We start from the raw sequence: 16,920 nt of genomic DNA, 5'->3' as shown, positions 1-16,920 counted from the left end.
AAAGCTACTTTTTATTCCCAATTATTTCTTAATGTACAACATCATAAACACATTACAGAACATCAAATTAAATTTCATTTGAAAACCAGGTATTTGTTACCAATTGAGCAAATGAGCTGTTGCATTGTATAAAAACTAGTGCTGTTAATTAAGTTAATCACGTCAATAAGCTGTGATTTATCATGATTAATCACACAATTAATACTAATATTTACAAGTACAGTGTTTGAATAAATAAATGACAAACTGGTTAGGGCTTTTTAAAACTTTATTTTACATCTCAGCCAATTAGAATATCTTAATTCAATGAGCAACAACACCCATAAAATGCAAACGTAATTAGCAGACAACCAGATCAAGTACAAAAATAACTGCTTGCCTGTAAATAATTTGTAAAATTTGCCGTTAAGCACACCGGGCTCCGTCTCCTCACTCCTTACTTCACTACTTCTTCACCCACAGGCAGGTAAACATCCGCGCTGCAGGACTACGGCAGTCTGTGATCAGACTTGGAGATGTGATAAATTTGCGTTAAAAACAAATTAACGCGTTAACATTGACAGCCTTAATAAAACAAATTAATTATTTCATCTCACTGCTCCCATGTTTCCTTTGTTCGTCTACTCCCACATGTTAACAGACATCTTTTAACTGTATCGTTATATCATATAATTATTTATTTTTGTTGGAAAAGAGAACAAATTGTAAAAAAATATATAAAAAAAACCCTAACCCTAACTAAATATACATTTTTTAAATTTATTTAAAAAAAAAAAATTGAATTAAATTAATCCTGTGCAGTCCGCTTCTGCGCAGGAGTTGTGCAGTCCGCTTCTGCACAAGATTTATTTTATTTTATTGGGGACTGATAAAAATATATATATTTCTTACGACATTTTGAGAACAAACTTATTATCAAAAGAGCTTCTTTATTCTGCTCATCATATATTCGATCATTCATTATATAATCTTACTTTTTACTTTATTTTGTTTATTGGAAAAACCTACAATGATCTGTAACTCACAGATGGAAAATACCAATTTAATTAAAATGTCTCCAAATGTATTATTATAAATGCACTGCTCTTCAGTCAAATCCCTGACAGCTCACTACAAATGAGCAGGACACACAGATGTAGATTTTACTTATTTTATTATATTGCAAACAATAATGACATCCAGGTATATTGTTGACAGTTTGCTGAGTGAAGAGTGAGACCATAGTGGCGAAAACATCACAAGCTCTGCTGTCGGAGCTCGTTGTGCATTCTGAAGCCCTCACACGTGGTTCACAGGCAGGTAACAGAGGACAGGTGGACCTGAGGCAGCAGGAAATGACCTCCAGACAGTCACGGCCTGTCTGTCAGTCCCTTCACACACCACAACCAGAGCAGCACAGGGATTGCTTGGGACCTGCAAATGGTAAAGGGGGATTTTCTTCAACAGGGCGCACACTGGTGTACAAACACCAGCCGCTGCTTTTTATCTACTTTTTCTTACAAAAAAAAATCAGGACACACATCATCCTGACCTTCGATTAAACACCTTCCTTCAATAAAACCAAAGAAGGGAGGGTTTTATTCCTTTTAAATTTACATTTTACGGTCTGGCATGTCATAGCGTGATCCTGAAGAGACGAGCATCATTTATTAAACCAGATTGTTCTGACACATCTCAATTTTTTTGGCTTCAGCTAGAACATTGAACACACTGGCATATTCATTAGCCATGTCAAATAGGACTACAAAAACCAGCTGATTCTCCAATCAGGAGAAAACAACTTGTAGAAAATAAAATAAGATAAAATAAAAACCTTTGTAAGGGTCGGGGGCGGAGGAGGGGGCACATATCAAAGGGAGACATCAGTAATATTCCCTAAAGGAGAGGGTTTCTCCTTTGGAACATCCTAGTCTGCCACAATCCCTTTGCATTTACAGAAGATGGAGGTGGGGAACCTTCATCAGTTTGCATCACACACAACACGACCAGCCTTTCTACGACCAGAGAACAGAGCTGTCTGAACTCATACACACTCAGTGATGTTACAGGAGGAGTCTGACAGTTTGGGAAAAAAGGTTGATTCAGTATATTCCATAGTTTTAGATGAGAAGATTGATGTTTGTCAACAGTTAGCTTAGCTTAGCATAACTGGAATCAGACTAATAGCCCGACTCTAGCTAATGGAAGGTTGCCAGGCAACCACAGGGACCCCAGAAAGTTCATTAACACATGCTGCAGTCACGTCTTATCGTTTAGAAATTTATTTTTAGCTTGAGTGGAAGAATGGTAACATTCCCATCAGCCTTGTAGTCATTGGTCAAAGGTATAGATGATTCCTGACAATGATTATTTCCAACTTAATAAAAAATAAGTAACATGTCAACAAACTGTTGGCAGAGTGGCTGCAAAGGATGCTGCTGCTGGTTGATACAATCCGTTAATCTAATTTTACAACAAACTACTAAATACATGTGCCATCAGCACATGCTCTAAATACAAGGTTAATACCAGCACTAGGGTTAAATAATTTGGAGTGATGAGTCATAAAAACGTATTTTCAATCCTCCCATTTTGCTGACAGTGCCTGAATGCAGCATTATACCTATGGTTTGTTAACTCTAAGTCCATAAATTTAGATTTTCAAAAAATGTACAAAAAAGCAATACTCTTCTAGACTTTGAAATGTAATATTCTCATCCAAATCTCTGCATAAAAAGCAAATACGTTATTTCCCAAAATGTCAAACTACTTTAAATACAGACCTTTTCTCACATCAATATTCAATCAAATTGGTCTGTGAATAGCAGAATTGAATCTTTGTGAACGCTCAGTGTTCTGACGGCTCTGCTGCTGGTGCAGGTTTACATGCAGCAGTGCTACATCAACAGGTCACAGTAGGCTCACAGTAGCCACTAGTAGGAACTTGAGCAGCAGATCACCGCGTCCAGCACACACAGGAAGAAGAACACTTGGCAAATAAGCTAAGATCAGTTAAGCAGTGGAATTCTTTATTAGCCAAGAACTGAATTGGAATGAAAAGGCTAATCAGAAATTATAGGTTTATGCATTTATCAACATCATTCAATTTTAATGTCGTCTTTGATCATTATTAAAAAGGACCAAAGACTTAGTGAAAACAGGGATGTGCAAGATTAATGAATCACCGCACCAGTGACAGTCACAAGCATGATGGTTCTTTGTTTTTGTCGTCCAGCGGGGAGTGGAATGGTCGTTTCTACAGCACGGCCTGGTTTGCGCTCATTTTACAGTCTTTCGTTTTACAGTCGCGGCTCCAAAAGTCAAACCTTTGAGGAATGCCACTCAAAAGATTGTTGAGGTTGTCTGTGGGATTTGTCTGCAGAGATCTTCGCCGCTCAGGCTTCATCATTCTCCTTTTATCAAATCCAGGAGTTTATCCGCCTCTTTTCAGCAAGGAGTCAGTCGGATAAAACCGCAACCTCTACATCAGACCCCTCTGATGAAAAAATGGCCTCAACAGAGCTCATCATCTGCTAGCTCTACCTCACCAATCCTTCATTCCTATCCACTTCATCCTTTAGTGCGATAATACAAAATTGCCAAATCTCTCTATAACAAGCTAAATTTACAATTCATATTTTCACAGAAAACTGTTTTTTCCACTCAAAACCATTTTTATCAGCAGAACTTAAATTTCACCCCTAAAATTAAGAGATCTTTGCACATCCCAGATATCAAACCCAGGGGGCCTTACTTTGACTCATCATTCCTTTAGTTGAATCTTTAGCAGGGTTGTTTCAAATGAGGCTTCTGTTAGTGGCTTTCAGATCGGCTTCTGACTTTACCTAATTCTGATCTCAACCAAGACTGACTGGTCAGGAGAGTAGAAGTGAACAGAGTGTTTAGTCTGTTTGTCAAAAGTCTGACATGCAAGGTCACAGGAAATCGTCTGGTGGAGGGAGACACACCCAAGGTCTTTATCAAGTGCTAGAGATTAAATAGGTGTAATCCCCTAACTGCTGCTGTGACCCAAGGTGCTCACTAACAGGGAAAGCCAAACAAACATGCTTGCTACATCGGGCTTCTTGTGAAAAACTTTGGGTTATTCACAGAGCCGCTCTGCAACGTTTCAACTTTTTATTCTTTACTGCAGATTCATTAAACGGGATCATTTATCTAAAGCCTAGCAGTGGTTCATGTGCCAACATGACAAGAGTACAAAGCTGTTTTTAAACCCCCGAGGTCCAGCGACAACAGTTTGAAACATTCGTATATACAGCCAATAAAATATTACCTAGTTCCACATGAAGAGAAATGGTATGCACACTTGAGAAGTGACGTTATAAAGCTACAGATTATTTCAATAACAAAGCCCCACAAACAATCGCATTTTATCGCGTCATATATGCTTCTCCTCCCTCATCTCTCGGAAGTTCCACCAAGCTAGGCACCAACAGACTACGACAGTGAAGGAGAGAAATAACAGAAAAAAAACTAAATAAAAAAATAGACAAAAATAAATCTTACACATAAAGACACTGTCATTTCTTAAATTATTGGTTTTTAGTGCCCTACATTTTACACCCAGTCAAAAACATCTGCCTTCGGTTGGTCGGTAAGGCTGCGTGACCGACGGCCAGCCCCGTGTTAAACCTATGGTACTTCTAGACAACGTTATGTAAATTTACAGTATACAATTTTGGATTACCATGCAAGAATACTTTTTTGTGTAACATTTAATAGCTTGATCTACATCCAGGAATAATTTACAAAGAAGGACAAAAGTTATTGGACCAGAGAGCACGATGGGTAAATAACCATGGGTGTAAGTGCAGCCGGAGGAGATGAAGATGTGCGGGTGAGACTTAATTTTAGAGTAGGGGGTGGGGGGAGGGGGGTGTTGTGATGAAAGGGGTAGGTGGGATGGCAGGAGGGAAGGTTGGATCCAGAGGAGCGCCGTGGTAATTAGGGTGGGGGTCCAATCCTCCGAGGTCCAGATCAGCGGCACTCCCACACTTTTAATGTTTGATCTACGCTCCCAGTGACGACATAGGGGGCAGCCTTGTGGAAATCTGCAGAAGAAAACAAAAAAGATAATCAGAGCAAAGTACGAGAGAGGAAATAAACTCTGCTTGTGCCGAGATTCACTGAAAGATTAATGCAACACGACTGCTGCCAACCCCATTTCCACTGCAATAATTAACAGGCTTCTGACTGGAACTCAGAGAGGTACAAGGGTGGATTTATGATAGACAAAAATAAAGATAGATTTATAAATAATCTATTGACAGGTAATAGATTGGCTATGTGGCCTTTACGCTACACAGCCAGCTCTTCAGTATCAGGACTTTGATTCTAGACTAATAAAAAGAAATACAAATACACTGTTTAAATGGGTCAAAATATATTTGACCAGCCAACACTGTACTTGGGTGAAAAACAGAACCTGCTCATCACTTCAATAGCTCACAGTGATCTCCTCCTCAAGAGACTTCTCCAGCCTTGATGTGAGGAAAAGCTGCAGATACATGAAGGGGGAAGAGGGAAAATCCTGGAGCGCTGGTCTCCCTCTTACCCCCCCGCTGCCAGCAACCCTCAGGACACTGAACACACAGACGCTGGAGAAGATACTGAACCTCTCTCTTAACAAAGAGATTTCCTTGCACCTCAGGACACCGACTGGTCAAACAATAACAAGGATGAAAACCTTTGTTTTGGGGGAGTGAAGTGAAGAGCTGCTTACCCAGAGAGGTAACAAAGTGTTCGTGGGCACACAGGGTTTTCATGCAGCGCTTGTTCTTGTAGTCCCAGATCCTTAAGGTCTTGTCGTCTGCACAGGTCACAATGAACTTGCCTCCAGGGTGGAAGGTGATCCCACGCACCCAGTTGTCATGGCCGACCTGTGACACGGACAGATGCTGCTCAACACACCAGGTCTAAGCCAATTCATCTCACTCATGAATTTATATAAATACAAACAAAAAAGTCTATTAGCTTCAGATGGTCCTCACCAGTGTCATAAGGCACATGCCAATGCTGACATCCCACATCTTGATGGTTTTGTCTCTGGAGCCAGACAGCAGGAAGGGGCCTGGCTTACCACTCTTCTTGGCCTGGTTGTGCACAAAGAGTGGGGAAAAAATGAAAGTCAGTAATGATGAAAAATGAATGGTCAAGCAGGTTTTTAATCCTCTCGACACTACTGGGGAACAAACTCATAAACTGCTACGTTAACCACAAATTCTGTAAACGCAATAAAATATGTTTACAAGCTGTGTCTGCCACACTGGACTCATTTAGCTGCACCAGTGGAGAGTGTGTTCAAACAGGCTGGCAGGTGCCTCAAGGCGATAACCAGAAAAGTCTAGGAGCTTGTAGCACAACACACTGACAAGCAGAACAGCCCGAATAAAACACGTTAGAGTGACTGTGAGTGTAAAATATTATTGACAAATAGGACAAACGCATGTCCAAACATCTGTGAGTTAACAGCAATCTCTTAAGGTCTGCATTGTTCAATCCATAAAACTGGAAGAGATATTTAAGGCATTAATGTTGTTGTGTAAATAATATTAAATGCATTGATTCATTCCAATTATCATGTGTGTCTTTTAGTGTTCCAAGAAAAGGTAAATAAGGCAATAATTAATAACAAAGAAAACTGTTTGTTGCAGCTTTACACAGGTTAGAACAGGGTAACTGCTGCAAGGGAAATATTGTTTTAATCTGATAAAGCTACAATTGGACACACCAGGTCACAAGGCATGACGATGGAGCGTGGGTTGACTTAAGGCAATGCTGATATTCACTTTTGTGTGTGCACACACGCGCACCTGATTTGAATCGGTTTGTTCAGATGGCTGTTGGAGCAGTGACGTATAAAACCAACTGACATGGTTATGCATGTATAGGGACACATTCTGCATCATCTGACACTGGGAGAAATCCAGAGTGAAACACATCAAATAGCTTTGTTTGCCTTGAAGAGGTGTGATTATGTCACATTAAGGTGAAAGGTCACTGAAGAGCAGCATCAGTGACAAAGGAAACATCCAAACACAGACTCAGAACTGACTTTACTGGTTATATCCACACCCCATCATTGCAACCTTCATATGTTTGGGGATGTGTCCATTTTTTTATCAATGGAGATCCGGCTTGGATAAAACATTTTTTGATATGACTTGAGTGGCTTAAGCTTTGTTTATGTTCGTTGTTCCTGTCTTTGCACACCGGAACTGGCTTAAGTTCTGGCGGTGTCTGCAAACACATTCACCTTTACAAACATCTGTATGACACCTGACGGAGCAGAGATATTCCCAGATTGCTCCTGGAGGAAATAAGCCGATGACTGTTCTGTTTATGTCCGATTGTGACATCTATCATTTAGGAGAAGACGAGTTTGATTCAAGTGCATCGAGGGTGAGTATTAAAGGGAAAGCCATCCTGTCAATGTCATAGTTGGTGTGCGCGCAATGATGAATCCATCAAGCATATCTGCAGCTTTAGAGTTGTTATCAGTGATTTATTGACAATTTGTTTACTTGTGAGATTTAGTTTCACTCCAGGAATCATACAAGCTCCATCACCATGCTCAGTGTGTGAGATAGTTGTACAGTAATATTTGCTTGATTGCTCCTCTTGTTCACATGTCAGTTATAGTCTCATTTGGGCCAGTCTTGAAAATATGTTTCTAGTTTCACTAATGTCTCACCAGTCAGTTACAACACTGCTTATACTGGTCCACTGTGATTTCAGACACCAAACATGAGGTGAGTTGACATATGAGGTACTGAGTCAAACAGGAAAGGTTGGAAAAAACGTCCTTGAGCTGAACACTACAGTGCAACGCCCCTGAAACCTTCCAGACCTGAGAAAAATTTGGAGAAATTAGTAAAAGTCTGAGCGGTTGTCTACCTCAGAGCCTGTGGCTTCTTGGATGGTGGGGTGGGCGCTCTCTGGTGCCCAGGCGATGCACTCCACCACGTGTTCGTGCTCCCGCAGTTCAGCCTTGCAGTCTTTCGAAGCCACAGCCCAAACACGCACTGTCTGGTCATTTGAACAGCTGGCGATCAGTGTGCCGTCCTGGTTTGGCCGCACCATACGGACCCACTCTCTGTGGCCTGTGAAGGTCTTCACACAGTATCTAACAAGCACACAACAATAAAGCAAGTTCATCCAGTTGTCAGAGTAGATGTGATTCTTGAGTCACAACATCAACCAAAAAAAAATTGTGGTTTTCAAGGATGGTTAAAGGGTGTTTTTGGATTCTGCTTACCCAGTTGCCACCTCCCACATTTTTATGGTTTTGTCCCTCGAAGCAGAAACAATGTGATCTCCATTGGGCATGATGGCTACAGATGAAACATTGTGGTCATGTCCTGAAAAACAGAAGAGACAAAATAAGTTCTTTGACAATTATAAACACTGAGCAACACAAGCCATTTCAGGCACGATTAGATGTCATTTTATAATTTCAGACAGCAACACTTGATCTCTTTATTCTCCTCTTCTTTACTTTATCTAGAAATCATACTCAAAATTCAGCGACACTTTTTCGTAACAAATTTGGCGACCAACAGCTCCAAAAACGATGGATTCGGTAGTAATTAGCCAATTAAATGACAATTTAGGCAGCCAAGTTACTGAGGTCTATGCTGTTCTACGGAGAATAAGAGATGGTTAATTACCAGGCACTGGGCCATATTTAAGCTGCTAAACAGCAGAAGACAACAGTAAGTATACGCTAAAAGGCCAGTTTAACTCTCTCTCTCTCTGTGTCTGTGTGTGTGTGTGTGTGTACACATGCCATCAAGCTATAATAATGGGTCGCTGCGCCACAATAAAGTGCTATCTGGTGCTGAAGAGGATAATTAAACTGCTGTCCAAATTGGCACTAATCTACTTCACAAGTTGGCCTGGTTGATTTTTCCGGATATAGAAAAGGAGGAGTAAATAAAAAAACGAGAAAAGGCTGAGTAGATGAATTAGAAGTGAATTGAGATGAGGTAAAGAGAAGGATGGTGGGGAAACGGTGGGGAACAAATTAAGACAACGAGCACGGCTAAATCCAAGGTTTCAGACAATGATCTCTACATTTACATTTTTCTAGAGTGTGAATGCACCTCATCTGTTTGAGAATGTGTGCCAGCAGCTCACTCCTCATTTACAACAGAGAACCAGGTTAATCTCGACAATAAGCAGGATTTACAACTCAAGCTCGAATAAAAAAAAATTACAGGGACATTTTAATAATTCAAGTAGGCTGATTTAATTCCTTGATATTCATTCAAATCTGCTTCACAGTCAGACAAAAGTGATGAAGACACAGCAGCCCTTTCTGGGGGGGACCTACATGTGCAGAAGACTCCTACTTTTTAGGCTGCTGTTGGCTTGTTAGTAGGAGGGGGCATCTCTCAGTTTCAAAAAGGAAATAAAAATTATTCATACTGGGGTGCCAAAAAATCAGCAAAGCCTGAGGGCAGATGTAGAATATGTTGCCATCATACATTTGAAAATTAGGATGTAAAAGAGGGAAATGTCTGCCCCAGGAATCTTTCATTGATGGCATAACCAATGGTGGAGGAGAAAAAGAATATAAATAGGGTCATCAAAAACCTGAGCCAATTCTTCACCATTTAAATGACTGTAAATGATTAGATTGTAAGCAGTGATGGGTCAAAGCGCCTGTAGGGAGTGTACTGTGGAGCGAGACACATGATAAAGCAGTCCATTTTTCAGAGCTGGCCATGATATCTCAGCATAGGGTGCAGTGAATTGGAGCAGATTGAGGTTTATAAGCAGAATCAAACGCAATAATGAACAGTATTTACACCACCTGAGCCCCGGGTACAGTCACATGCTACATTTACACAGCAATGACATGGAAAACACAACAGAAAATGTCCATGACGATGAGAAATAAAAGTCATCATTTGATTTTATTGAAAAGATTAAGTTTTATCTTCTTACCGTGCATGGTCCTGATGCATTCAAAGCCTTGAAAATCCCAAAGCTTGATAGTCATGTCAGCAGAGCAGGATGCTAGCAGTTTTCCTGTCAGGTCAAAAGAGATGTCCTGCACCGAATCCGTGTGGCCTTTCAGTGTGCGTTCAAAGTCTCCTGTTTCATAGTCCCAAACCTGGAGAAGAGAAAACATATAAGTGTTATCTTAAGAGGAACTGACCAGTTTTTCACTGCTGTTAATTTTTAATTAATCCTTTTCCAGAACCCAGCAAAGCCCAGAGTGTCAGATCATTCGTGACTCCCAAGTCAGGTCATGTCTCAGCTGAGCAACCCTGAAGCCAAAACAAACTGAGGAGACAGAAGCAGGCTGCTCAAGGAAGAAGTCACATTTCAGTGCTCACATTGACAAACACTGTCGGCATTAAAAACACTGCCTTGTCTTCAGAGCTCACACAGACCTCACACACTGTTTTTACATATTGAATTAGGGAATCCATGATGCATTACTGTTGCTAATGGCACTTATGGCAGGGATGCATGTTCCAAGATATATATAGTTAGAACTGATAAAAGCCATGAGACAGCTCATTATGGTGAGTACAGTGAAGCCAGTTGCAGTAACGACAGAAAACGGAGTGACCTGTAATAATTCAGATTTATAGCCTGAGAAAGCTACTGCATCTCTCTAGCTTTCAAGCAGACAGTTTGTCATGGAGGGATAAACCCTTCGTGGTCCATCTCGAGGAGTAGGAGATTTTGAGCAGACGGTGACATGAGAGCCCCACCCTCTCCTCCCTCCCCCTGGTCCTTCTGCCCGCCCCCCAAGAAGCTACAGACAGTGCAGATGGTGATGTGTGTGTACAGGGATTTATCCAAGAGAAGATCAATGCAGTTTAAGTGTGCTGAGCTACACCTCGTCTAACAGTCTACAAGTGAACTAGCAGTGTATAATAGCAGCCTCTACCCTACTCATCATCAATTAACTACCTGTAACCCAACACTGATGACTTTCTTCTCCTCACGATATTATTTAAGTAGCTTTTACAATCATTCTCAGGCGACAATGCCTTGGATTGTGGTCATTCAATGGCCAAAAGTAATACAGTCACTTCTGGAAACAACTAACATGTATTTTCTGTATTGATAAATCTGACAAATAAATTCTCAATTGTTTACTTTTTTTTTTAAATAGTGAAATGTCATTCATACTTTCTAAGAGCCAGATGGCTTAAGGTTGTTCTATTGACATTCAATTTAATGGCATATGACAAAGAAAAGAATGGGACCAGAAAACGTTTTTGCATAGAAAATGTTGAAAACAATTAGTATATTGTCAAATGGATTTATTTTATGCTGATTGACTGGTCGTAAAAATAAATTAATCACATCAGCTTTTGACTGTTCGCTGCTGCAGCTTCTGTAACAGGGTGAATGTACCAATTGCCACTGATTGTTTAGGGCAAACAAAGCAACCTTTCCTATCAATAAAAAAAAAAGAGTTGGCATGATCACAAAGTCAGACTGACTGAGCGACATGAAATGGCTTCTAGTCTAACTATCAGGCACTGCCATGAGGTGGAAAGCGGATGAGCTTCTAAGACTCTGCTTTTCAGCATAAAGAGCACAAGGTCGACTCCCTGGTTAAAAATTTAACAGAGCTACTCTGGATGAGAAAAAGTAGGACACACGGGGAGTTAGGCCAGGCCACAGAGAGACGAGCCAGCTAGGAGCAAGGTGCAAGAAAGCAGGGCTGAATTTTAAATGTGGGCCCATGCCTGCCTCCTCCTGCTGAGGGATGGATGTCTCTGATGGTAGGTAGTCATGGTGGGGCAGCTGAAGCTTTAAGTGGAAGATTAATGAGGCGGTGTGCTGGGTGGGTGGGGTGCAGGGGGAGGAGGGGAGGTGTGAGGTTGGTAGAGGAAGATGATGCCAAAACATAGAGAGGAATCCCTGCTGTGTGGCTGTAGCAGAGGAGGAGATGAACAAGTGTCTCTTATTGTCTGATGAATAATATATGGCGGACAAACAGCTCAGCGGAGTATTGGCATTGTACAGCAGGGCAAGGGAGGGATGCTGGCACAAATATAGCCCTGAGAAAGACCATGGAGTCAAAATCTAAGGAAACAGAGAAAACAGAGACATGTTTGTGTAGATCAGGGCGTGTCTGGAAGAGTGAAGCTTCATAGATGGACAGGAGGAGAGAGAGGCGGCATTCAACTGAACGAGCACAAGCTGCCAGCAAGCTAGCACTAAATTAGAAAATATTTAACTGAATCTTAGTCTTGTAACATGAGGAGGGGGGTGTGAACACAAACACTGACAGAACAGCCTGCAGGAAGCTCTGAAATCAGACAGCTGATAAATCTATATTTTAAACCATAATGCAAATGCAAACTTTTCTTTGACATTTCTCAAGTATAAATACGTGCTTTAATCAAAACTGCTCCAATTAAAAAATTAGCATACTAAATATAATTGGTGCTGAGCCAAAACCTGTACTTTCTGTGTGAACTGGGAGTGGAAGGCATCATATACTGAAAAATTTAATTTTACAAATACTATTCAAAAATTGTGTCTCAACAAATAAGGTTAACTAGATTTAAATATATTATTTTTTTAATCAAAAACACTCAAGATATACTGTGCAATATACATTAGTGACAATGTCATATGACCAAGTGCAGTACACAAATCTGCCTACCACACGTTTCATCAACATCTATTTTATACCAGTAAAATGCTTTACTTAATGAATACATTAATTCTACAACCAACTCTGCAACACATGGCAGCCTCTGTGATCTCAGCTTGATACCAATGTTATTGTTATTACCATTAAAGTCTGACTCCAAATCTGCTGACAGTGTTGACTCAAGTATAAATTAGTCTAAAGCAAAGTACAGCACAGCAAAGCACAAAGTGTAAAATTAAAATAATTCTTTAATCACTACCAAACACAATTTAATTTCTTTTTAATGATGCTTCCAATGAGTAAATATATGTGTACAGTGAATTATTAACCTAAAACCCAAGAAGTAACCTAAGGATGGCAGCTGCTTTTTATCCCTGGAAAACTGAAAGGTTTGAAGCTCATCATTGAGGATTATCATCAAGTTTCCATTTTCTACTGTGGCTTTGGAATCCTTGAAGAGTACACAAAGTACACACAGTACATGGTTATGAAATGGAAACAAACATTAACAGACACACATAACAGACCAGGGTTATCTAATCATGGGCAAAGGAGCACAGTCCAACAGGTTTGATTTCTGAATACACCAGTGACAGCACTTAATTCCATATATTCAATCCCAGAGGAAAACCTTAGTAAAATCCCCTACTGCAGCTTTATTTAAGAAACCTGCAGGCCCTCAGCTCTCAGCAGCAAATATCATTTAAGACACCATCTAAATAAATGAATAAATTGTCATTGTCAAACCAGCACTGACCTTTATTGTGGCGTCCTCAGAAGCCGACACCATGACACTGAAGACTGGGTGGAAGATGACGCGGGTGACCGGACTGCGGTGCCCACTCAGCGCATACCTTTCTGGGGGGCGTGGGATCCACTCTTTGGGGTCACGCTTCTGAGTGATGGGTCCTCCCAGGGTGATCTCCTCTTTAGCTTCATTCAGTTTGGATTCAAGCTCCATCACCTGCCCAGAGCCAACAGGTACGAGTTAGCAGCGTTGGGGCAGAAAATAAGATGAATAACATCTTACACATGTTGTACCGGGGATGAAATAAAGGGGGGTTAAGTTTGCCTGCGTCTGTTAATGTGTAATACTTTTTGTTAAACAGTGGAGTTAATGCTTTCCATGGTACATTTTCTACAGTCGATTCAGCAGTAATGTTGTGAACCATTCACAAGACTATAATTCCCACAACCATTCTTTGAGGAGGAAAAGGCCCCACAAACCTTCTTTTGTAATCTGATGACTGACGTCCATTTTTTTTCCAAAAGGCCAGCATACTTCTTATCCAACTCTTCATTCTGTGGAGGAAAGAGTGGGGGGTTGTTAAAATATCAGCAAACATGCAAAGAAAGCCAATCAAAGTTGTGGGCTCAGCATAATCTGTGAGACCCGTGGGAGGGGGGCCAGCTGGGGTGGCATGTTGAAGTCTTTGGCTCAAGTAAGAACGAACAGGGAATTATTTACACACCAGTCACAAGCCAACCCTTACTACCAGACACCGCCAGCCTAGTGTAGGACACACACACATACACGCCACACATACACATAAATACACACCCTAGTCCTAATCCCTCTCACACAGGCTAATCTTCTGCAGACAAGGAAGACTTAGGCAGCTTACAGCCACACACACAGTACCAGAGGCAGCAGTGGAAGTTAACTTGTGGCAGGTCTGGCAGACAGAAGCCTGCAGGATAATACCACAAGCTGGCTGCTAACTTTTATGTAACGGACCTCATGGCACTCACAGTTTGGATCTTACGGCCAAGAAACAAACAAAACAATGTGGAGGGAAGTCTACTCTGTCACCACATTCACACTCCATTTAATGCTGAGGCTTCAGCTAATCATTATTATTATCAATTCAGCTACTAATTATTTTCTTGATTTATTAACCATTTGCTTTAAAGGAAACAGTCAAATACAACCATCACCATTTCCCAGAGTCTGCAGTGACAGACTCAAATTGCATTCTTTGAAGAACAATTTAATATTACATGCGAAGCTGCAATGCTTAAATGATTTATAAATTAGTTGTTCAGAAAAAAAGGCCAAGTACTGGATTTTGAAAATCAATATTTAGAAAAAAGTTTTGATGGTTTCCAGCTATCCAAATTGGAAATATAACTGGATGTATCACTGTTCCAGAATTCTTACGCTACACAAAGATTGATATTTCTATTATTGGAGTTGTTTGACTATTATTATTATCATCATCATCATCATCTAACACATACCATCTTCTGTATTGCATTAGATGAATTTGCAATGATACCATGAATAACTTGCCACAAAAAAATAAGGAAAAAAATGGTCATTACAATAGGCTCAACTGACATAAATACATTGTAAAAGAGTCTGTAGTGTTTCTCCCCCTGGAACAGTTTTAGATGAAAAATAAAAAGGGCATTTTACCTAGATGTTATTACATTTTCAAAGGTAAAAAGACTCAAATAAATCAAATTTCACTTTATTCCAAAAAAATATAACTGATATAAATGTCATGATTGTATCGTGTGTGTGCCCATGTTTTTAGGCTATTAATAACTATGAAAGCATCAAAAATCCACATTGACAGAAAGCCATGAGTGTCAGTGAGGTAGAAAATTAGTGTTTTCACTCCAATTTCACAACTAGCTCGACCTGGACACATATAAACAACAAGAGGTGATTCTTTCGACTATAAAATGAGGTGTATGAAAAGACAAAGACATGAACTGAGGCAAATGGAGTAGAAAGAGAATGGGAAACCCAGTTTGAACAAGTCTGCCGTCATCTAATCTACCATCTGCCTGGACACTATGCCCATTACACCAACACACACAGAGGGACAGAAACACATGACAAGGACACACAAAATGGCAAGTGCCAGGCTTCACTGCAGCCTGCCAGCCTATCAGCAGTGATACATAAAATTGTGTGTGCAAGCAGGTATGTATATATTCTTCCACAGGGCAATTTAAAAACTAGAGCATTGAGGGGGGGGTGGGGTGTCGCATGAAGGCAAGGTGAAAGAAGAGGCCCTGCAGAGAGGGAGGTTGGAAAATGAGATTTCCATCACAATTTGGCTTTGTTATAGGGTATATCAAGTTTAAAAATACAATGATTAGGAGGTGTAAGTGCAGACTTCCATCTTAAAGGATGGTGGCAGCTATTCACATCTATGTTGGATTAACAGTGAGAGAATCAGTTTTTTCTCAAGTAGATTCAACCATATCTTTATAATTGAGGACAATATTTTACTTACATGTGGAGAGTAGAATATGAGGCACATTTCTCAGTAAAATAATATCACTGAGGTACACTTACTGGCCACTTTATTAGGTAAATCTATACCTAATACAGTGTTTCTTAACCATATTCAAATACAGCGAAGATAAGCAGGGAAACAGTATAACAGCTTAAAGCTTAATGGAACACACCACCATAATTAGGGGGCAGGTGCTCCCAGTCACACTCGTGAACATATTGACTCAAATGAGAAATTAAGTGGAAATCAAGGCATATTGTTGGTATAAATTGTCTGATTGACTGAGGATGTACATGTCCATCATCAATCTACTCACATTATCTAATTCCGCCTCCTTCTTGAAAGTGGAATATGCCTCTTCATATCCATTGGAACGTAGATAATCGGCTATCGCACGATTTCTGAAACAGACAAAGGGAACCCGTAATTAGTTCTCCTGATTAGCAGACTTGATAGTTGTTTAATTGGCACAAGAGAAACGAGGTGAAGACTGAAGTTGTATTCAACGCTGTGAAACAAAGACACAAATTAGCATGTTCAGGAAACGTGTCAGACAGATGTAATTTTAACACGTTAAACAGAATGTTTTAAAGCTTTAAACCACATAATAAAAATGCTTTGCATGCATAAAATCAGTCTACCTGTCACACACACACACACACACACGCACACGCACACGCACGCGCACGCGCACACGTCTGGGTTCAATAATGAGATCTTGTTGCTGGGGGCAAATTATAGGAAGGGATGACTCCCTATGGTGTAGATATGGGGAAAATGAGAGTCATTGTACATTCTAACATCACCAACATACACACAGACAGAGACAAATCATTGGGTAGCAGGATAATCGTCTGTTAACTGAAGGAACGACTGGCTACTGATGCTCCAGTTCATCTCCTTCTCAGGCCTCCATTTGCAGACAAACACATGAAAAAGACACTCGACCTTGCAGAAAGTCAACACTAAAGATTGTGGGGATGGCAGCAGCGTTGTGTCACTGTCCTTATACTTTCAATTTCTGCTGAG

General features: G+C 40.4%; 1 protein-coding gene across 1 annotated transcript in view; it reads right to left on the bottom strand.

Moving 5' to 3' along the window:
* Positions 1-2,991: 2,991 nt before the first annotated feature.
* LOC133003134 (lissencephaly-1 homolog) overlaps positions 2,992-16,920 on the bottom strand; it is a 34,543-nt gene continuing 20,614 nt past the window's right edge. Inside the window, exons 3-11 of the mRNA XM_061072748.1 lie at positions 16,208-16,292; positions 13,865-13,939; positions 13,395-13,601; positions 9,952-10,120; positions 8,258-8,360; positions 7,897-8,125; positions 5,991-6,092; positions 5,723-5,879; positions 2,992-5,051 (exon numbers count right to left, since the gene is read on the bottom strand). Coding sequence (XP_060928731.1) covers positions 4,978-5,051; positions 5,723-5,879; positions 5,991-6,092; positions 7,897-8,125; positions 8,258-8,360; positions 9,952-10,120; positions 13,395-13,601; positions 13,865-13,939; positions 16,208-16,292 — 1,201 coding nt within the window. The 3' untranslated portion in view covers positions 2,992-4,977. The remainder of the gene's footprint in view (positions 5,052-5,722; positions 5,880-5,990; positions 6,093-7,896; positions 8,126-8,257; positions 8,361-9,951; positions 10,121-13,394; positions 13,602-13,864; positions 13,940-16,207; positions 16,293-16,920) is intronic.

The sequence above is a fragment of the Limanda limanda genome, chromosome 6, assembly GCF_963576545.1.
Source record: "Limanda limanda chromosome 6, fLimLim1.1, whole genome shotgun sequence".
In the NCBI taxonomy this organism is placed as follows: domain Eukaryota; kingdom Metazoa; phylum Chordata; class Actinopteri; order Pleuronectiformes; family Pleuronectidae; genus Limanda; species Limanda limanda.
The sequence above is the reverse complement of the archived record's forward strand: the minus strand, read 5'-3'. Positions and strand labels throughout refer to the sequence as shown.